The sequence below is a fragment of the Camelus dromedarius genome, chromosome 13 (assembly GCF_036321535.1).
Source record: "Camelus dromedarius isolate mCamDro1 chromosome 13, mCamDro1.pat, whole genome shotgun sequence".
NCBI classification, from domain to species: domain Eukaryota; kingdom Metazoa; phylum Chordata; class Mammalia; order Artiodactyla; family Camelidae; genus Camelus; species Camelus dromedarius.
In genome coordinates, this window is record NC_087448.1 from 44,117,170 (window position 1) to 44,139,805 (window position 22,636).

Genomic DNA, 22,636 nt, shown 5'->3' on the forward strand with positions numbered 1-22,636 from the left:
CATATGGGCTTTTGGGTATCCTGTTTTCCTGGGCATTTCACCATATGTTTTTTTTCCCATGAAACATTGCATACTAGGTTGAATTAAATGTATTCCTTTTTTACAGTAAATATTAATGATTTAGACCAAACAACAGTATATAAAGAGTAGGTTTTTAAGTCTTTAAATGTTTGCTTTTCAGAAATAGAATTAACCGATTTTATAACTCGTTTATTTTTTATCTATAAAAAAGTATTAACATTATTTAAGTAGAGATTATCAAAAATATTTCTGACTCTGTATTTTTTCTCCTTCTCATTCTGCTTAGCTAAAGGACACGAAATCAGCAGATCAGAAAACCACACTGCTTCATTTTCTTGTGGAAATATGTGAAGAAAAACACCCTGATATCCTGAATTTTGTGGATGATTTGGAACATTTAGACAAAGCTAGCAAAGGTTTGTGCTTTTATAGACAACATATCAATGCTCTGGGTCTTCGGTTAGAACTTAAAGACAGAAAATAATGCCTTTTATTTGAACACACTTGCCACTTTGTCACAGTGTTTTCATACTGAATATATCATTTTAAAATTAGAAAGTTGTAGGACATTTATTTTATGAATTGTCATTATTGGAGCTATGGGTTTAATTTATTTGATGAGATAAGAAGGCCCTATATTCAAAAATAGGTAGTTTTGTAATTTAAACCTGGTAAATACCTGCCAGCCCCACCCTCTGCTGTTAAGCCTCCTCCCCTGTGGCCTGTGCAGTGCTCCCTGGATGAGTGTCAGTCACAAGTACCTGAGACTGTTACACATCTGAGCCACGCACCTGTAATCAGTGTCCCCCTTGGTCTGAGTTCTAAATCTCTGTGCACCTATCTTACAAGTGTAGTCTGCTTTTCTTTATCCCAGTAGGCTCTCAACTGCTTGAGATTCCAATCACTCCTTCCTCATGCCCCAGTTTTTAACCTTCTTCTTTAGCCCCTACTGTGGGTGTAGATAACATTATAGAGACAATCAAAGGATAGACCCTAAAATTTATATTTGCTTTTAATATGACATATACAATTTTTTGACCACCTGAAGAATCCAGGTTTCATTTATATAGCACATGAATTCTGTGGAAAAAAGCTTCACTTGCCTCCAAACAACTAATTTATGAATACACATTTGTATGAATATATACAAATGTATACATATACATTTTGGAAGACTTCTCATTTGGATCAGTAGAGTGAGTACCTGTTTTCTTTTTGTACAGGTCACTGGTTATTAGTAATGTCACATTATTTTTGCTATCTGTTTATGTCCTTCCTAAAATTAAAATTCGTCAGCTTAAAGAATACATTTTTTTCTGTATTCTAGTGAATATTTCCTCTTAAATTAAAAAAAAATCAGTTTTATCATTTCCTACCCCCTTTAAATTGTTTCTTCAATAAAGTGGGGATTGTAGCACTTTTTTTTTTTTTTTTTTTTTTTTTTTTGTAGACAGGCATGTGATTGATGTGATATTCTTTGACACTTTTTGGGCAAAAGGGCACAAAGGAAAAATCATTAAAATAATTAACTGATACTCAGAATAGCTTTTAAGTGATTAGTTGATTAATTCAATGAAGACAACTTTCTTAAAATGGGATTTCTGAAATTTTGGAATAAAATTTGAGTAAATGGAATGAAAAAGAATTGAAAATGGATGTTCTTGATGAACATTAAGCTTGATAAGAATTAGAGATGAAGTATCAGATGAAGAAGTGCTGCAAAGTGCCTTGAAATATAGAAAACTTTCTTTTTCTGGGGAAAAGATAGTTGAGTAGTTAACAGCTCACATCGACATTAGGTCTTCAGCAAGAATTACGTCAACGCAGGCATTTTCTGATAATAGCAGTTTGCGTTTCTGATCATTTCACCATCCCTCGTACTAATTCTACAGCTGAACAGTAAGCTGGAACATACTTCTCTTTCAGATATGTTTTTTATGATAGAATTTATTTTCTAGCAGTTTTTGCTATAACTTAAAATTTCAAAATGTTACTTACCTATTTTGATTCATTTGATTGAATATAAAATTCTGTGTAAATATTAAAATATTTTGCTTTCGGAAAATATTTAACTTTTATGAGGGCTTGCAGCGTTGTAACCTGATAATGAGATTCTTCTGTTTGCTTTTTCTTTTTTAGTGTTTCTGTGGGGCATTCTGAGGCTTTAGGGGTTTTAGTTTCCATCTGTTACATCGGAGGCACGTGTATGTGTATGGGTCAACAGATACCGTGAATGTGTTTCACAGGGAGCAGCCAGCTTCATATTTGAAGTACAAAAGCCATCACTGGGAGATTTTTTTTTTTTTTTACAGTATGGGTGACTGTTGAGCATAGTTTCTTTTTATAATTATATTACCCTATTAATGGATGAGATTTTAGAGGAATAAATATAATGTTTGGGATGAAATAAGTCTGTTTGCTTTGGAGAATTTCAGTGCTCTTATATTATAGATCATCATTTGAAAGTTTCCAGATTTGAAATCTCCTCAGTGAGCTATCACATGGATTAAAAATACCTTTGTTTTTGAGACATAACAAATCCTGGCCATTAGGTACGCCTGGATCAGCAGGGGGAACTTTCATTGCAACTAATGAGCTTACCCGTATGACAGTTTTCAAGAATCTACTTCATTAGGGCTGCTTCTTTGCTAAAAGATAATGGCTTCCAGCTTTTCTGTTGTATTTCAGTGAAAAATATTTTGGGTCATTATTGTATTTCTGTATACCATTGTAATATTTCTTTCCTTTATGGACTTCTAAGGATTAAATACATTTTTCCCTTGTCTAAACAGTTGAAATTAATGAACTCTAACCTTTGATGGTTTTATTGATTATTTCACAATAACGTGTTTCATTATTAAATAGGAATGGTATTTATGAATGAATAGAAAATAGGACCAAACTTTGAGGTTTTGGAGTATATTAAAATAATTCCAAGGTAAATTTACAGTATCACATTGTTCAGCCTATGTCTTTTTTTAGGATAATTATAGCTCCTCCATATAATTCCACTCTTCCCTAGGTAGTCATCTCTGAACTGTAGAAATACCACGCTAGTCGAGTCTGTAACTCACTTATTCACGCATTCATTTAACGAGCATGTGTTGTGATTTACTGTGTCAGAAATTGTGCTCTTGTCTTGCTGCTGGTCCAAGGTGTGGTTTCCATGTGGTTGTGCAGCCCAGGCTCCTCACTCATATCTGGCTTCCGTCCCAGCTGGCTCCCCCTCTTACTCTCAATACACTTTGCTTCCTCCTCCTCTTCTGTGCAGCCTCTTTAACTATTGCCATTGTTTTTAGCCTAATACTGAGTCCTTCTCTTTTTTTCCCTCCCTGTAGCTCCTCCTGAGGTGATCTCTTTCCTCCTCAAGGGCTTAAGTACCATCGTCACATTAATAACTTGGAAATTTGTACCCAGACTGCACACTTGTATGTCCAGCTTACTTGCCATCTCCGGCTACTTCGTGGTGTGTAGATCCCGCAGGCCATAAAGCGCGGCTCTTGATTCCTGCTCCTTTACTGTCTCCTCCCCAAATTTTATTTACTTGAGAAAACCCTCTTTGTCCCACTTTCTTCTGATTTCCTTTTTCTCGTTTTTCCTGTCTCTTTATAGCCTTCAGCACCTCAGCCGAGAGCTGTGTGGTAGATTCTATGGGAAGTGGCAGCTGTGGCCCTAAATGTTGCCTGGTTCTCTCCTTTGTCAGGTAACTTAAAGTGAATGTCACCTTCCCTTTGCTGCTTTTTCCTGATGCTTGCTGGGAACCTCACCTAAGTTTCTGTGTATTTGAAGCTTTCTTTAAGGATAAATTCTGGGCTTTTCCAGAAGACCTTTGACCACTGTTTAAGAACTACCTCTCTAGATGAGAGTCTGTTCCTGGAAATACTGGGAATGGAACTAGCTTCTGGAGAGAGGGTAGTATTCAGGGTATTATCAAGAGTGGATTTGATGACTGCCCATTCTTAACTTTTTTCACTTTTCTCATTTCCACATTTTTAGCTTTCAGGAGCATTCTTTGATGTTTTATATTTGATTTTGTTTGCTCCATTTTATAGACCTCTCTGCTTTTAAGACTATTTGCTTGCTTTTAGCTAGTAGTTCCCTGGTCTGACCCAAGTGTTTGTCTACTCAGGTATATCTCCTGGGTTCCAGTTCCTCGTAACTTTCCAACATTTTATGATAAATGCCTTACTAAATACAAAAGGTTTCTCTTTTATTCGCCTACTGTGAGCACTTAGAACAGCTAATTTCCAGGTGGCTGCCACCTGGAAACGCACAGTGTTTGAAAATTTCAAATTCATCTACTATAACAAGCAGAAAGCATTTTCAAAAGCTTCCATTAACCTGCTTAAGCTATAGACTTCCAAAAATGGCAATTAAAATTTATTAGCAAGTTTGACATGTATTTTGGATATTCAGTGTTAGTTATTAAGTCAGTTGCATTTTATATTTTTAAGTGTGTATTATAAATACATAAAAATATTTATTGTGCAACAGAATTAACACAACTAACATTGTGTTAGTTGGAACCATTATGTCACGGAGACTAAAGCTGAGGCCTCGTAATTTTGCTAGATAAATAATTCTTTTGGTCTTTCAAATCAGTTGTAAAATATTGGAGTTTTATGAAAGTACACATTAGTATACATTTCTGCCAATAACAATGAAATAATTTGGCAGGATACATTGTTGATAGTAGGGGCATTTATAATAAGATAATTTAGTTAAGACAACCAGGCAATATATTACTTTAATTGAATTGTCAACAAAGAGCACAATGATAAAATCTTTTATGCGCTGAATTCTGTCCCCATATATTGAAGTCCTTCAGACATTGAAGCTTTAACTCCTTACCTCAGAATGTGACTGTATACAGAGATGGGAACTTTCATTTGGTGATTAAGTTAAGCTGGGGTCCATAAGGTTGGCTCTAATATAATTTGACCTTCATCCTTATAGAGGAAATTTGGACACACAGAGAGACGTCAGGGGTGCACATACATAGAAGACCAGCCACGTGGGAACAGAACAGGAAGGTGGCAATCTGCAAGCCAAGGGGAGAGGCTTCAGAGGAAGCCAGACTTGTCAGCATTTTGGTCTTGACTCTAGAACTGTGCAAAATAACTTCTAAGCTGCCCGATCTGTGACATTTTGTGACGGCAGCCCTAGCAAACTAATATAATCCCTTAAGACATTTTTCTTGCTTAGTTTTTTGGCTTTAGAATAGAGTGACCTATACTGAATGATTTTTTACTTTATCAGATAATTTGAAGAAACAGTCGTAGACCTGCTGTGTTGGACATTCACTAGTGATCAGTTTAGTAATACCAAAGGTTCTTGTACAAACCATGAATTACCACGTTATTTTAAATAATTACAAGTATGCCTCAATTCCTTCTTTGAATAGACATGACTGACTAATTAGTACATGTGTAAGGGAATATCGGGGCATTCTAAATAAATATATTCATGAGCATTCAAATTTAATTTTTAGGGTTAGAGTGATGGCATCTCCTGGATTTTATTTTAGAATACATTCATTTACACAGCACTAAGTGCGCTAAGGTTTTTTTTGTCATTTCTTTTACTCACTATGTGCCTTCCTTAATTTCTTTACCGTTTCTCCCTATTTTGCTACTATAATAGTTGTAATTTTCCAATAAGCAGGTAGCTGATAAGACTAGTAACACTCTAAATTATCTGTTGACACTTCTCCAGAAAAGACTTCAGGTATGAACAGATAGATGGTGGTACCTTCTTTCTCCAGTTAGCCTGTGGAAGCAGGGGAAATATTTGATGTCTCCTACTTGAGAAGCACTGATCTACATATAGATGGAGAGCGAGAAGCTACATCTGGAAAGCTAGTCTAAAATTCCTGTGTAGTTAGGTCGCAGTGATCTATTTTGACGATCTGTAGCCATCTAATAAGTATACTGAGGAACTGTAAAACAATTTTAATATTACTACAAGCCAAATACAATAAAAATGAATTTATTTAAAAAATGCAATTCACATGTAGATTTTCATATACTTAATAAAAGGCTGTATATGTAAAACTTTACATTCAGCAAATTCACACTATTTACGTAAAAAGGTATGAAGAAATATAACTGGGCCATTCACATGGTAATTACAGGATTTAAGAAAAATATTTAAGGTGCACTGGGAGGGCAGCATACTGGTAAAGAGCCACAAGGTCCAAGTTGTTTGATAAACCACATTTTATGTAAATCCTGCCCCTTATTTCCAAGGATCTATGTAGAGTTGGCATCAGAAGTTTAAATTGGAGACTTGCATCTGTGACATTGTATTGCACTGTTTTATGGTACAAATATAAACAATTTTGAAAGGCAGTAGAATAGCATATAGGAAAAACATGGCCAAAATCCCCAGAAGGATTAAGGATTCTGTAGACTGACATTGAGGAACACTAGGCATGGAGGAACTACTTGCAGCTAAAGATTGCTTTTTGAGATACTGAGCTAAGAGCATTTCCTGAATTGGCTGCTGCTTGGGCTGATGGATGACGATGAAGAAGAAAACCACGTCAGGAAGACCTCTATATCTTTTTGGAGGTTAGCAGACTGCGAGTGGCATCAGTACAGCATTAATCTTTTCGAGAAACGAACAGTTTACAGTGTTTGCAGATTTTTTGGCCAGCCACAGAGTTGAAATAGCTATTCGAACAGTTCCATCAGTGTCACCTGTGAGCCATCTCTGACATCAAGTAACAGGGCAGGCTCAACAGTGACGCCAAGGTCTTGGAGCTCTGTTAGACCACTGGCTGAGAAGCAGTATTTACTGCCCTTCAGGTCTGCAACATGAAGTGGGAAATTACAAACTGGTAGATGAAAGAAAATTTCAGAATGAGGGCAATTTCAGAATGAGGGCATTCTGAAGGATGGCTTAACATGACAAATCTGTATGCTGCAAGAAGCCTAAGCGGTGGATGGAGCAAACACAGTTACAGCTGTCTGCAGAACCTCACTGTTCACAAGGTTGACATGAACCAACCGGGTGAACGGTCATGGAGGTGCTCAGATGCTGAAGGTGGAGCTGCCACTGCTTCCTAAAATGCGACTGTGTTTATGCAGCTTACAGGATCTTAAGTTAGTAGTTGTATTGTTTCCTAGGGCTGCCATAACCTGTCACCACATACCAGTTTGCTCTGAACAACGTAAATGCATTCTGTAACTGTTTAGAAATTCAGAAATCTGAGATCAAGGTGCTGGTAGGATGGATTCCTTCTGGAGCCTCTCGGCAGGAACCATCCAATGCCTTCCTCTTAGCTGCTAGTGGCTGCCAGCAATCCTTGGTGTTCCTCTGCCTCCGTTTTCATACTGCTTTCCTTGGTGTCTGTATCCTCACCTCTCCTTATAAGGACAACCGTTATTTGATTTAGGTCCCACTCTAAATCCAGGGTGATTTCATCTCAAGAACCTTGACTAATTCTCTCTGCAAAGATCCTGTTTCAAAAGAAGTCACATTCTGATGTTCTGGGTGGACATGGAATTTGGGAGGACACTGTTCAACCCACTACGGTCATCCTTGTCATCACTTGCATAACTGCATGGAGGCAGCACCGTCATCTCTGACGGATTCATTCATCTTTATGAGACGGTTAAGGGCAACTGCACTGATAGGTATATATATGGAAAGCATTTACTTTATGTTGTGAAATGTTTTGGTGTTTAAGGGTTATTGTTGATGACCCTGTGAAATACCTTTTTCTTCTATCATTGTATGCAAATAATAGTTAAAATTGAAATTCATAATATGCCTCTGAATTTAAGGAATTTTCATTGACAGGCAGTGACAATTACAGTAATTTCAATAAGTGATTCTGTGGGTAAAATAAAAATGTGATCTAGATTCTAAAGGCATTATATTACGGGAGAGGATGTTACTACAACCATAGACTCTGAAACTAGTCAACTGGGGTTCAAACCCCAACTGTGCCCATTACTAGAGGTGTAACCTTGAATGAGTTTCTTATCCTAAGACTCAGCTTTCTTATGTATAAAATGAGGATAATAGTATTTAATTTAGAGGTTTGTTGTGAGGAATAAATAGTTTTACATGTGTAAATATAAAGCTTGTATAGCCCCTAGTAAGCACTATGTGAATATTCTCACATTTGTTGTAGTTCTTGTTGATGTTATATTTCAGTGCTTAGTTCTTGTTCCCACACATCTGCCTATGCTATCATTAGTGACACAGGTAAACATGGATCTCTGAATAATACATTGTTATAGAATTTTAATATAGATTCTCAAGAGTTGTTTTGGTTGGTTGAATAGAATAAAAGTCGTCTTGCCTGAAACTTATGCAAGCTTTAGACTACAGGACCAAGGATTCTGTAGATTTAGGTTACTGAAAAACTTTTGCACTTGTCTGAAAATTAGAGAACACTGTGCATATTGGAAGTGGCACAAATCGTAAATGTACAGCTCAGTGCCTTTTCACCAATTGGACTTAGGAGACTGGGGAATGGAGTTTGGAAAATGGATTCCATTTACCCTTCTGTGCTTCAGCCTAAGACACTCTATTTTTATTTTCTATTTCATATTTTGAGCTTTGATACAAGATTTCTTTTGAAAAAGGGTTTCTACTACTAAACAACCTTTGAAAACAACTAGTCTCCAGCAACTCGTCAACAACTGACAGTTATTTTATTTTCTAGAGGTGTTTGCTTGGTAGGCAAAATCAAATTTACCAGCCCAGAATTATTAAGGAATGTGACGTGGAAATACGAACCAACACTGACGATAAATAATAGAAGTGATAGAAACATCTAAAAAGATGTTTACTCACCTTTATAGGAAAACCTGAAGAAAATGTCTTTTTGGATAATCTTCCCCTCTCCCCTCAGAAGTATAGATTTAAAATTGATCAGTCAGGAGCCCCTTGTGTCATGTAAATATGTCTGTCAGCATGATGACAGCTTTTCAGCAGCTGTCTGTCAAACTACATATTTTATGGAAAAAAGAACTAGTATTCATTTATAGTTTTTGATATGTTTTGACCTTGTAAGAACCCTTTCCACAAAGATTATTAAGCTCTGTCTGCAAAGCAGACACTTGTCCTAGGCACTTGAATTAATAAGGGTTAGACTAACTTTAAGTGGCAGAGAAAAATAACAATGACTTATATAAGATCCATTTATTCATTATTTCATGAGTTGTTTTCGAATGTCTTTTGTGTCTTGAGCACCATTTGAGGTACAGGATAGAGGAATTGAACATAAGAAGAAGTTTCTGCTCTCTTGAAGTTTACATTTTGGGTGGTGGATACAGAAGATAAACCAAAGAAAGAAGTCAATGTAGATCATGTCAGGTGGTTAGCTCTGGGATTCTAAGCCAGGGTGTTTTGTCTGAATTTTTTGTTTGTTTGTCTTTTTGGAATGTTAGGTTAAGAGGTCAGGGAAGGCTCCACAGAGAAGAGAAGGTGGCCTTTGCGTGAAAACCTGACCAATGTGTGAGGAGGCAAGACGAGACACGTGAGAGAAGCCCTCCAGGCAGAGGGAAGAGCAGGTGCAGAAGCCCTAGATGTAGGCATGAGACTGGGTGGCGGGGGTTGGGGCGGGCTGCATAGTAGAGATGCGGTCAGAGAGGTAACAGATTCTACATTGTTAGCTATTGTAAGGATTTTGACTTTGCTCTGAGATGGGAAGTTATTGGAAGGCTTTTGAGCAGAAGAGTGATATCTGACTTGCATTTTCAGAAGATTGCTTTGGCTGCTGTGTTGTGGGGGAAATGTATAGGACCAACGGCAGAAGCAGTGAAACCACTTGGATGCTGTGATAATAATCTGGGAGAGACAGAATGTTGGCTGGGACCAGGAGAAGGTAGCAAGGGACGTGAGAAGGACTTAGGTAATGCGTCTGCTTGAAGGTAGAACCAACAGGACTTATTCTGTGATTAGGTGTCTGGGATACAAGAGAAAGAACATAGTCATGCCACCAATCATGTACTGAGATGTCGGAGCAGATTCCAGGAGGGAGATGAGTTCCAATTTGAAAATGTAAGTTTAAGATGCCTATTAAACGTCAAGTAAAGATTCAGCAGGCAGTTGGAGTTCAGGGAAAAGATATGAGCAGGACAAAAATTTGTAATTTTTCAAGTTCAGAGATAGGCAGCCCAGGACTTGCTAGATGCGTGGTCTCCAATAACCACACATGAAAACTCCTAATTTGCAAGTCAGTCAGTCTGTCCTTACTATTCACGGTGGGACACATTGAAAGCAGTGACACCTCCCCCCGACACTTGCACACGAAATCATTATCCTGAGGGACCATTTTGAATATTGCTAGAAGTATCTCTATTATGGGCCTCTTTTGTTTAATATTTACCATGTTCTTGAACATCTTATTTGTAGAAAGGAAGTTCCAAATTCTTATAGGTAAACATGATTTTCTGTTAGATAAGCTTCTCCCACTGATACTATTCTCTTTTCTAAAAAGCTTGTTATGCTTTTAAGGCCCTCTTTATAGTAACAACAGCAAAACCCTCATTGCATGTACAGGTCTTCCTCCACTTACGCTGATGCTACATCCAGATAAACCCATTGCAAATTGAAAATACCATATATTGAAAATGCGTTGAATATACCTAACTTCCTGAACATCATAGCTTAGTCTGGTCTAATTTACCCACATTTAGAACATTACATTAACCCCCAGTGGACTAAATCATCCAACACAAAGTCTAATTTATAATAAAGTGTTGAAAAGCTCATGTAACTTATTGAATACTGCGCTGAAAGTGAAAAACAGAATGGTTCTTTGGGTGCATAATGGTTGTTAAGTGTATCCGTTATTCACCCGCATGGTGATCGTGTGACTAGCTGGGAGCTGCGGCTCACTGCCCTGCCCAGCATCACCAGAGAGTGTGTACCACATACCGCTAGGCCGGGGAAAGATCAAAATTCAAAGTCCAAAGTCCGGTTTCTATTGAATGACTATAGCTTTCCCCACCGTGGTTAAGTTGGAAAATCCTTAGGTGGAACATAAGTCAGGGATCATCTGTAGCAGAGTAAATTAGTTAGGGACTGCAAACTATAATGTATTATTATATGGGGTCCCATCAAGAGTCAGAACAAGAGGCAGAAGGAATAGCTGAGCAGAAGAAGGCAAGCTGAGGCTGACTGGCCAGTCACTAAGCATTCCTTCTTTCAATTTATACCTTTGTTTTGAGCCAAACTGCAATCTGTTTTGAGTTTGTGCTTTTTTTACCATCTTATTTCAGTTTTATACTTTTTCGTCAACATAATGGGTTATATAATGATATTCTAGAACTTAGGTTTTGTTCTAGGTCTACTTAACATTAAGGATTCTTCAAAATGCTATTGAAATTTTTGTCCATCTTGTCCACCCAGTTCATTATTTTTACCTTTCAGTTGTGAAATATTCTTACAGTTTTGTTAAATACCTTTATTATTACAATCATCTAGGAAAAATTACTATGTCAAGAGCCTGAAATGCTATAGTCCCTAGTTTTTCTCACAAAACAATTGTGTCTAGGAGCGTAGGAAGGTTAGCTTGAATGTTTACATTGTTTTCTGATGATAAGTTGTTGTTTAAGAGTTTTTTAAAGAAATCAATTTCCCTGTAATATATCATTGGTACATAAGAATGAATGTGACATTTCTTAGTAAGTTTGTTATGAAATAATGACCAACACCTACAGGAGATATTCATAGATGATTATTACTTAATTGAAAATATTTCTTAAATATATGTAATCTCTTCTTTTTCACTTGAAATCTTTACATGGTAAGTCATAGAGGCCATGGTATTACAGAAAGCCTATTTTCATGGTTTCTGTAAACCTAAATATTTATAGTTGTGATTTTAACTTTTGTGCAAAGCTTCTCTAGCACCTCTAGTGTATAATTATCATAATGACTAGGCACCTGGAGAAAAGTCTGTATCTGGGATTGCAAGGTTTTAGATATTTAATCCGTTGTATTTTTCCCATTTCATTTTTAATGCTTTTATCTCGAGGTAAAAGTTAAATCTAAAATCCATTCCTTCAACAAACATTTGAGTTTCTGCACTATGTTATCTAACTGAAGGAAAAAAGATGAATAAAATACGGTTGTCTTCCCTTTGAAATTCCCAGTCAATTGGGAGAGGAAGACACATAAAAAGACAGAAGTAATAGAGTGTAGTAATTGCAAAGACAGAGGTAATTACCAGGGAAGATGGTTGGGACCTCATCAGGAGCCTGACTGGAGTTTTGGACTCTAATTGTACAGTGTGAATAGGAGTGACTTGGGTGGAATGGGCAAGGCAAATAGTTGTGTTATTTCCAACATCAGGTACGGAATCGGTGAAAGGGGTGGAGGGAAGGAAACCGTAAGCAGGACTTTGACTTGGGAGTAAAGTGTGAATATGAAATAGAACCACACCAAGTTGAGGGTGGAACTCAGGTTACCGTCTGGTTTTAAGCAAGGAAGGGACATATTTAAATTAATGTTTTTCTGGAAACCCCCATGTACTGTATGGAGAAGGCACTGAGAGAAACCGTAGGAGACCAGAGGTCAGAGAAGAGGTAAGTGTCCCAGATATCTTGAATAGTGTTCAGCCTAGCAAGGCTTCGGTCCTATTTGTCAAGTAAAATGCGAGGGATGTCACAATCCTTTGGATCTGAGAATTCAGGAAGGGAAGGGTCAAGACTAGCAGGTTTCTAGAGTGGGAAACAGGATTTATGGTTTTGCTTCCCACTGCTGTGAGATTACAGGTGGACAGTTGACGGAGGGCAGAGGCACATAGCATTTGAGGTGATCCAGGTATGTCCTGTCTGACTGAATATTAACTGAGTAAAATGCAAAAGTTGAAACTGCCTTAAAAAAAATCTAGTCAACTCTGAAGATGGCTGTGTTTTGTTACTTCTAAATTATGAAAAGGAATTTAAAAATACAATTAATTTCTTGATCAAGAAATGTGACAAAGTTGAAAGATAAAATTTATACACAGGTCACATACAGAGATACCAGTATTAACACTTCTTTGAGGGTGTACAATTGAAAATTCTCTGCTCTAGTTGGGATTTCTAATATAAAAAAATTACAGTCACTGACCTCAAAGAACTTGACATATGAGAAAAATGTGGCTAAAATTGTTTGAAGATGTATAAGTGTACTATCTTTTTAAATATAATTGCTGAAAAAGAAAAACACCAAGGAAATTCTTAAATGCTCTTCAGTTTTACCCATCAGATTGCCCCAAACATTGGATTATATTTTATTTGCCTAGAACTTGCACACACATTTCTCCCTTCCACTTTCTCTCTTCTAGTGCTTTGGTCTTTATTTGAAAACCAGCAGTGATAAGTTGGTCAATTACACTTAAATCTTCTTAACTGTAATGTACAAATAATGTAATCATATAGAGCTGATGAAGCTTAAGTAATGGCTTACTGGGATTTCCATCTGTAGAGTGCCCACAGAACCATTTTTACAAAAAATAAATTGGTATTTTATACATTGCATTTTCTTCAGAAAATCTGGGGAAAGGGATCACTCATATTTCTATAATAGTTCAACACTGCTTGTTGAATGACAAAACCATCTTTTAAGACAGCCTTCTTATTCTGTAAGATGTCAGCCTTAAATGTTTGAATATGCCCCAGACCTGCCTAACATCCCAAACACTTTGCTCTTGAAATTTGTACCTTTTCTTTTTAGCCTGACTTCCACAACACTGTTCCTGGCATGCTGATGGTGAAGGTGATGATTTTTTTTCATTTCCTTTATTTTAATAATACTTACTTCAGTTTTAAGGTCTTCATTTTTTTTTTTTTGAATTCTAAGAATAAGAATAAGATCTCATAATATATATATATATATATTTTTAATCTTCATCCTATATTATAGCATTTGTTCTTTTATGGAATATCTGGGAGGTCAAAATGGAGGAGAGAGTCTTCCTATTTCACTTATGTGGAAATTGAGGCAGTGAGAAGTTGCTTCCAATCAGTGATAGAATGTAGTCCCTGACCCACTGGCTACCAGTGAGTTGGAAAAGGCTCAAAGGATCACTTAGTAAGTCTTTCCATCTCAACCCGAAGCCCTTCTCTCATCCCACCAAGAAGCACTCACTCCCTGGGATGGCTCCCGTTCAATTAGTTACAAGCATTGGCCTCCCCTAAGGGCAGCCCAGGCTGTTAGGCAGCTCTGAGGATTACAGCTCCTAAGTCAAAAGTACTCCTCTTACACCTCCTCACAGGTACTGGGGTTCTGCCTTCTGACCAGACATGCCTTCTGTGTCCATGTGGTAGGGTAAAACATGCGTATTTGGTCTTTTTCCTGGTTCCTAAAATCATTCTTAAATGTTAATAGTGTATTTTGTGTGCTAATAAGATGACTCAGTCCAGATGGGGGGATGGCCAGCCTGGGGAACTACAGGATGGGGCGACTGGTTGACAGAGGTACCAGCCTTGTGATTAGAGGGTTAAAACTTCCAGCCCACCCTCTGACCTCCAGTTCAGTCACCAGCAGCCAGCAATGTAATCATTCACACCTGTGTTGTGAAGCTTTGATGAGACTCCGAAACAGCGAAACAACGAGGCTAAGGGAGCTTCTATTGTAGTGAACACATGGATGTGCTGGAAGGGTGGTGTCCCTGGAGAGGGCTTGGAAGCTCTGCGCTAACTCCCCCTCCCAATTCCTGGTCCTATGCGTGTCTTCCATTTGGCTATTCCTGAGTTATATCCTTTATAATAAAAAAACTATAACAGCAAGTATATTAATTTCCTGAGTTCTGAGTCATCCTGGCAAATTACAGAAATTAAATGGGGAGATGGGGAAGGCATAAGAACACCTGAACTTATAGTTGGTTAGAAGTATGGGTGATCCCTGGGACTTGTGACTGTCCTCTGAAGTGAGGGCACTCTTGTGGGACTGAGTCTTTAAACCTGTGGGGTCTGTGCTAATTCCAAGCAGTAGGTGTCAGACATGAAGTGAATTGGGAGACATTCAGTTGGTGCTGGAGAATTGGTAGGTATTACAGTGATGTATTAGGTGTCAGGAAAAAAAAAAAAAGAAAACGAATATTCCAACTGTGTTCCTTTCCAATATTTGCCTTGTACTTTTTGTTACGTGGGGGTTCCTCAAACTTTTATCTTTTCCTTAGGAATTTCCCAAATTTTATATGTGTGTATAATAAAATTAGATTAGCAGACTTAATTATAATGATTTGAGTATGTGATTTTGTTCAGTTGTGCCTTAACACACTATATTTAAATGCTAATTAAAAATATAGTATATTTGTCTTCCATCCATCCATCCATCCATCTGCCCATCCAAAATGTGTAAATGTGTTTCCCTGGGTTTAGCCATATGTGGATTACTTGTGATTTGCACTGGGCAAGAATGTACACAAAAAAAGCAGTCATTATGTGAAAATTATGTACTTAAATGTTGTTACTGACAGGTAGGTAGGGGTTGTAAAAACAAAATGATAATTTCTGCAGTTAATAATTTCTGTATACCTAAATGGTTGAAAATAAAGTCTGGAATTAAACTGCCCAAGTTCAAATTCTGACCTCACTACTTTTTGATTGTTTAAACTTTTTCTTCACCCTCTCAATTCTAGTTTTGTCATCTGTGAAACAGGGTTAATGACAATACCTATTTCATTATGTTCTTGTGAGAATTTAAAAAAGTTAATGGAGTACTCTTAAGATAGTACCTGACATACATAAACATTAAGTAAAAATAATGCTATTATTATTATAATGACCAGTACCATTACAACTACTACTCCTATATTATACTACTAATTTGAGCTTAATGTATTATAAAGTGATTGTATGGCTTATAAACTTTTCTAAGCACATATTTACTTAATACAATGATTTTATGTGTTTTTGAGGCTTTACTTAATGAAAAGTTTCAGAGTTTAAGGAAGTAGAAAAGTAATTGAACTACCTGTAAGATTTCTTGAGAAAAGACAGAGGAAATGCTAATGAGACATTAGAAGAGAGGTCAGATAGACCAGGGGAGCAAAAGCAGTCCCATTTTGTAATGCAGATGGATAACTCTGAAAGAAGCGAAAACCATTTGGAAATGAGAAGAGTGAATGAAACCCAGAGGCCTAATTAAATAGATGCCTTGGTTGTGAATCACTGACAGACAGAAAATGAAAGAGCATAGCGTAGGAAGTATGCATGGTTACCCCCATGAGCAGTGCACAGCAAGATCCTGGGCACGGGAGTTATAGATTTAATTCATTAACTCGCTAAAGGCTATCATAATAGAAATATTTATGTACTCTATTATCTGAATTACTGTCTCAAATTTAAGGATCACAGGAAGGGGAAACATGAGTAGCAAAAAACTATGGAGAAAATATGCACCAGTATAACTTCAGAATGGCTTCACTACTGTGGGAGCCAAAGGATAAAGTAGCATCATCACTCTGGGACAAACAACATTTTTGTTATTGTTGAAGTATAGTCAGTTACAGTGTGTCAATTTCTGGTGTGCAGCATAAGGTCCCAGTCATGCATATATATACATATATTCATTTTCATATTCTTTTTCATTGAAGGTTATTGCAAGATGTACAAAAAACTAATACATGTGGCTCTCTGAAGAGTTCCATCATTGGACTTGTTCAATATTGTGTCTGAGAATTAGCTTGCTAATTGCATTTACAATGTAATATGTTAAGGTTTTATTAACAGGTATTAACATTTTAGAATAGTGAATGTTATTTTGTGTACAACCAGTTTAAAAAACAAAGGAAGAAACTCCATGTTCGTGTACAAAGTTATTTTTCATGCCTCCCTTTTATTCCATTCTGCTGAACCTAGGATGTAGCCATAATTTTTGTTTCATATTTTTTTTCAAATCAGTCCCATTTTGTGGGGCATGTAGGTTACTTCCAAGGATATTCTTGTCCTTATAGGGGAAAGAAATGGCTTGCACCCATTTCTCTGGATTAATTTGAAGTCCCCAAATGGTAGAGTATGTAGAATTATTATGTGTATTTTTAAACATCGTTTTGTATAATTCACATTAATAGGAAGCCAAAGAATTTTTTTTTGACTAAAATTCATCTGAAGCTAAAGCAAATATCCAAAAGTTGGTTTTGGCCACTGTGCCTTCTTTATGTATTGTTAATTCTTATTCCTGATGTCATCTAAAGTTGACTAGGAGGGAGGATGTAGCTCAGTAGTAGAATGCATGCTTAGCATGCACGAGGTCCTGGGTTCATCTCCCAGCACTGCCACTTAAAAAATAAATAAATAAATAAATATTCCTAATTACCTTCCCCCACCCCAACAACAACAACAACAAAATTAAAGTTGACTATGCAAAGATTTTAAGCGGTGATTCTTCATGTCTGTCCTGGTCGGTGGCCAGAACATTCTGGTGGTGCCTTTGTGCTCTGCTGTACGATTTTTTCCTTCATGTGCACTGTGAGAGCAACTTTAAGTCAAGGATGGAAACTCTTTATTAGTTAATAAACACAGATTGTCTTCAGAGTACCAATAAAGAAAGTTTGACATTTGTTCCACGTGTTACTCAAACAGCCTCTGATACCTTTCCATTCCTGTCATGGAAGAGTTCGGACAAGTAGTCACCCTTTCCTATCTTTTCCATGTGTTCATTGTTCCCTTGATTTCAAAAGATCATGGTTTTGAAAAATGCTAAAATTATATTGAAATGGGTTTAATTTGAAAAACATAGTGTTTCTTTGCCTTCTTTGTTTTTTGAATAGACTGATTATTTTGTAATGTTTGTAGAGGTCAAGGACTCTGATTGTAAACAAAATATATTTCTTTAATGTGGTTTGTTTATGTGAGCTTCTCCTAAATTTCATTTGTGTTATAGACTCTTACTAAATTTTCTTCACTTCCGGATTTAAAAATTGAAAGGTTTTTAAATTTTTAATGAAATTTACCTTGTCTTCATTATTGTAGATTTTCATTATTATTGTAAGGTTTTTCACAAATGTTTTGTTTCTAGAGGGTTTTACTTGTTTATATTATAATTTTGCCCTTTAAAGGCATATAATATTCTCTGTTTTAGTTTCTGTAGAAACGCTGGAAAAGAATTTGAAGCAGATGGGAAGGCAGCTTCAACAGCTTGAGAGAGATTTGACGATCTTTCCCCCTCCTGAGGACTTGCATGATAAGTTTGTGACAAAGATGTCTATATCCTTTGATATCTAAATAACTTGAAGTCACTAGTCAGTTAGGAGTACAATTTACTTAATGTTTTAAGTATACTTGCATAACCGGAGATCATTCTATAATGCCAAATTACAGAAAGTTTAACCTTTGCCTTCTTGCAAGGAAATTTATCAAGGGTTTTACTTATCATGAATAATGCAGAAGTATATTCTATTGATTTCAATCCTTTTTTCCTTTTTGTCAATATGAATAATGTGTTCTCTCATCTTTTTCCTTCCATATACCCTGTTTCCTTCTGATTGTTCATGGTAAATCGAAAGGCTGAAAAAACTCAATTTGAGGAAGTTTAAATCTCATGTCATGTTGTGATTTAGATATTTTTGAAATATTTTAAGTAGCAGATAAAGACTTTATAAACTGATGTGACTAGTCACCTTAATTTCAAGAATTGATACATATTAAAAATTAACCATGCTTGAGAAACTAAAATTTCCTTTAGAAATACTACAGGGTTTCAAAATCAAAACTGAATTTTTCACAATCACTACTTGGGTAAGTATTTTCCAGACCCAAAATAAAAATGACAAGAGAGTGTGTGTGTGCGTGTGTGTGTGTGTGTACATATACATATATACATAAAAACTAATAGCATCAAGATTGGTGCTGCTTAGTTTAAGGTTCCTTTGAATTCAGTTATCTTTGGTTTCACTAATTTTGTCACTTAATCTCTAATGAGTAATTGAAGCAATAAACTTTTTTTAATTTCCAGAAACTAATGTTGAGTTGCTTTCCAAACCATTCTGTGAAATTAGAGACTGATATCATTTGTGTTATAATTAAATATTACTACTATGCATTATTAAAAACCCACATGGACTTCAGAATTCTATATGAAAGGATAACCCACTTCTAAACAAGCTCTTATAAGTAAACAATCCTAGTATTTTATTTTAAAACAGAGATACCTGAAATAAAATAACTACTTTTCCTCTTTCTATCTCTTCTCCCCCGAGATTCAGCAAATCACAAAATTATTATTTGGCAAATCACAAAATTATTATTTGTCTTGTCATAGGTTTTATTGTACTGTATGCTTTCAGTTTAATTGTGAATTAGTTCAATTTTAGCTTTCTTCACTGTCTCTTTTGGGAAATAGCATAAAAATGCACTCCAGCAACAATCAATTCAGGCTAATATGTTTGTTTCCTTCCATATCTTTCCTACCTACCCATTTTCTTTTTTTATTAAGCAGAATGCCTTTATCACTACATTTGAAAAGGTTGGTTTTTTAAAACTAAAATCTTGGTTATCCGTAAAATAATACATTTGCAGCACCTTCTCATTTGGCAAAGTATGCTTTTTAAGACCAAATTTGTTTTTGCAGAATTATATCAGTGCCATCATTCTTAGCTCCCCTGCCCCATTTTATCGTATTAAAATATTCATATGTGACAGTTTATTGTAATCATTAAGAACTGTTCATCGAGGTACTCATTATTGTTCCCTATAGATAGAAAGTACTGTAGAAAAGGCTTTGCTTGCATACAGTTTCTGGTAATACACTGTGAGTGTACTAATTATGAAGCTCAGGTGTCTGGAACATAAGACCTGAGATAAATTCCTGAGCTTAGAGTAAAGGTGGTAGAATCCTGCTCAGCAGACAGTCTCAGGACCTATCCATACTTGTGTTCACATGACACAGAGGCTGAATGATGTCGGCTTCTTGAAAGGTATGCAGCTCATAAAAAGCAACCAGCAGGAAATCAGAAACAGGAAGGATGAGGCTTTGTTGGAAACAATTTTTCATTCTGAGTACAATTATACTCCATGGACAGGAAAGCTACTACATCCTGTCGCTAAATATCACAACCTAGAAGCCTCTAATGAACTGATTAGCATTCATGTATCTCTTGGAAGTCAGATATATGAACAGTTGGTGCACTTTGCTATTGACAAAGCTTATAATCATAAATATTCTTTGCTGAGATTAGATTGCACTCATTTGCTTTTCATCTTAGTTAGACGTAGTAGTTTCGAAGTAATTAAATTCATTCATTGCAAAGCTTTGTTTACTTTAATTAGGACTGACAACAAGTCAGATTTTGAATATTAAATGCATTTATACAGATCTTATTAAAATAGCAAAGTGTGAGCTTCTTAGATCTTAGACAGTGGAAGAATTTGGATGCTAAGTGCACGATGAATAAAAATGTGTTTAACAAAGTTTAGGTTATTAACAAGAAAGCTTTGTTTATGTTTTAAGTATCAGTGCCTATTAATTGCGGCACATATCATGTTTGTCTGTACTTCAATATAAAAATGTTTGGGTGTATCAACCAATTCTGAAAGACTATGTGTGTTATCTGAGTTGCTAAGGATGCATTTTTACAAGTAGATACTCTGTATAAACAATCATGATTTAGTGAACTATTAAATAATCTGTTAATTGAATTGTTTTAAATTATAATGATATAATTTTGTTATAATTTCATGGAATGAAATTTCACAAATAGCATTCAGTTACAGTATATTGATTGTATTTTTATCCTCTCAGTAGTTCCTTTCTTTCTGTTCACATCTTAATATTAAAAAATGCAAATTTAGTACATTCTTTAAAAGGCACACACAGTTATTTCATATATATCACATTGACTTTTTAGTAATAATTATGTTACTTTTTGATTGCTGAGCCTGGTCAGAAATATAATTAGAATTGAGTAGTTTCACTGTAAATAGCTTGAAAAATGTGTAACATGATTCGAGGTGGGGTCATCAATATTTGTTGTTATATATAAAGTATTATATGTGAGGTGTATATACCTATTAAATTCTCATCAGTGAGAAAAGTGAGAAAATTCTAGGATTTGTGTCATGAGTGCCTGTTCCTTTCTTTTGATCTTTAAATTCTGGAGTATTTCTTATTTTAAGGAAAATGACAAATAGATCCTAGAGCATCGCCCTTGAAATTCTCCTCGCACAAGCCTCTACCTTTCACTTTCCTTCTTGTGCTACCCCTTCTCCCAAGTCTTTTAGAAAAAATCATTATGCTAGACCTTTATATGTTTTTGTATTTGTCACACAACTTCTGTGACAAATTATTTGACTTTCCCATTTTATCTTTAAATTTCATCATTGCAATCCCACTTTATTTTCACACTTTCTTTTTTGTTGTTCCCCTGCATAACAATATTTTAGGCATTTCTGAAATCACTACATAGATGCTGTAATTATCCCAATAAATTCCTTGAGAGGAAGACTTCCATCTCACTTATATCTATTCCACCCTGCATAAAGCACAGCATTTTTCACGTAAAGGAATTCAGTACATTTTTATTTAATTGAACTGTGGTTAGGAAGTATAGAAGAGTGGAATGGGTGAAATGTAAACTTATATGATACCTGGTCCATTTGCAAGAGTAGGAAGTTGGGTAGTCGGGTGATTTGTAAGAGCAGATTTTTTTTTTTCTTGAATTAGTCTTCTCTCCCTCCTTTTTTCTGCTTTTTCTCTCACCTGTGTTCCATTTAACTCATTCTTAACAAACTTAAAACTCAGGTTATAATATCCTGTTCATCGTCCTCTATGAATCAGCAACCTTGTACTCGTCTTTTTCTTCTCTGCAGTCTTGCTGCGCCCACAGCAGGTGCTCTACGACATCGTGCTACTGCTGTCTTACAGTCATGCCTCAGTCACTGTCACCTTCTTAGCCAGGACTTCCCTGAGTGCCCATCCTAGCCTCTGTTATTCTATGTAACATCCCAAACTTTTGATTTCTTCATCATACTTACTACTGCCTGAATAGCTAATTCATTTACCTCTTTATTATCTGTCGCCACTCTAGAAAGCATCTTTCATGAAAGCAGGGACTTTGCTTACCTTGTCAACTACTGTTTTTCCTCGTGCCTAGCAGAGGGGAACTCAGTGGAGTCCAATGACTGTTTAGGGACTGGCTGCCTGAATGCCTGCCTGCTTGGCTGGCTGGATCCTGGTGCTTAAGATGATCTATAAAAGGTTTTAGACATGGTGGACTGATTGAAGCTGGTTCTGTAAGATGATTAATGGAAGTAATAGACATCCTGGGTGGGGGAAGTGCAATAATGAGGGCAAAACATGAGAATAAATGTAGAGTGTATTTGTGCCGGGTGGTTTGAGAATGAGCAGTTCTTGCTGACCAGGAGTTAAATCCCAAGTCTCAGTCTGGCTACTTAATTTGCCAGCACCAGATATTTGTGGTTCATCATGCGTGAACGCAGATCTGGTTGTCCTGTACCTTTCAAATGGGAAAATTACAGAGATTCAAGCAGAAACTCATCAGAATTTGGCCTTACTCCTGGTAGAGGAAAAGAAAATAGATTTCACAAAAATATCAAGTAGTTGAATATATATCAATATTTCTATAATGAATTTTATCAAATCTTTATTTTGTTGAGTAGCTCACCTATTTCTAAAACTCTTTACCAATATAGGACTTGAT

The 22,636-nt window shown here is 36.2% G+C and overlaps 1 protein-coding gene across 2 annotated transcripts in view; it reads left to right on the plus strand.

Annotated features, from left to right (window-relative positions):
• The window catches only part of DIAPH3 (diaphanous related formin 3), a 471,599-nt gene that overhangs the window by 279,240 nt on the left and 169,723 nt on the right, over positions 1-22,636 (plus strand). For both annotated transcript variants that reach the window (XM_064493111.1, XM_064493110.1), the window contains 2 exons: positions 308-437; positions 18,061-18,185. In XM_064493111.1, coding sequence (XP_064349181.1) covers positions 308-437; positions 18,061-18,185 — 255 coding nt within the window. The remainder of the gene's footprint in view (positions 1-307; positions 438-18,060; positions 18,186-22,636) is intronic.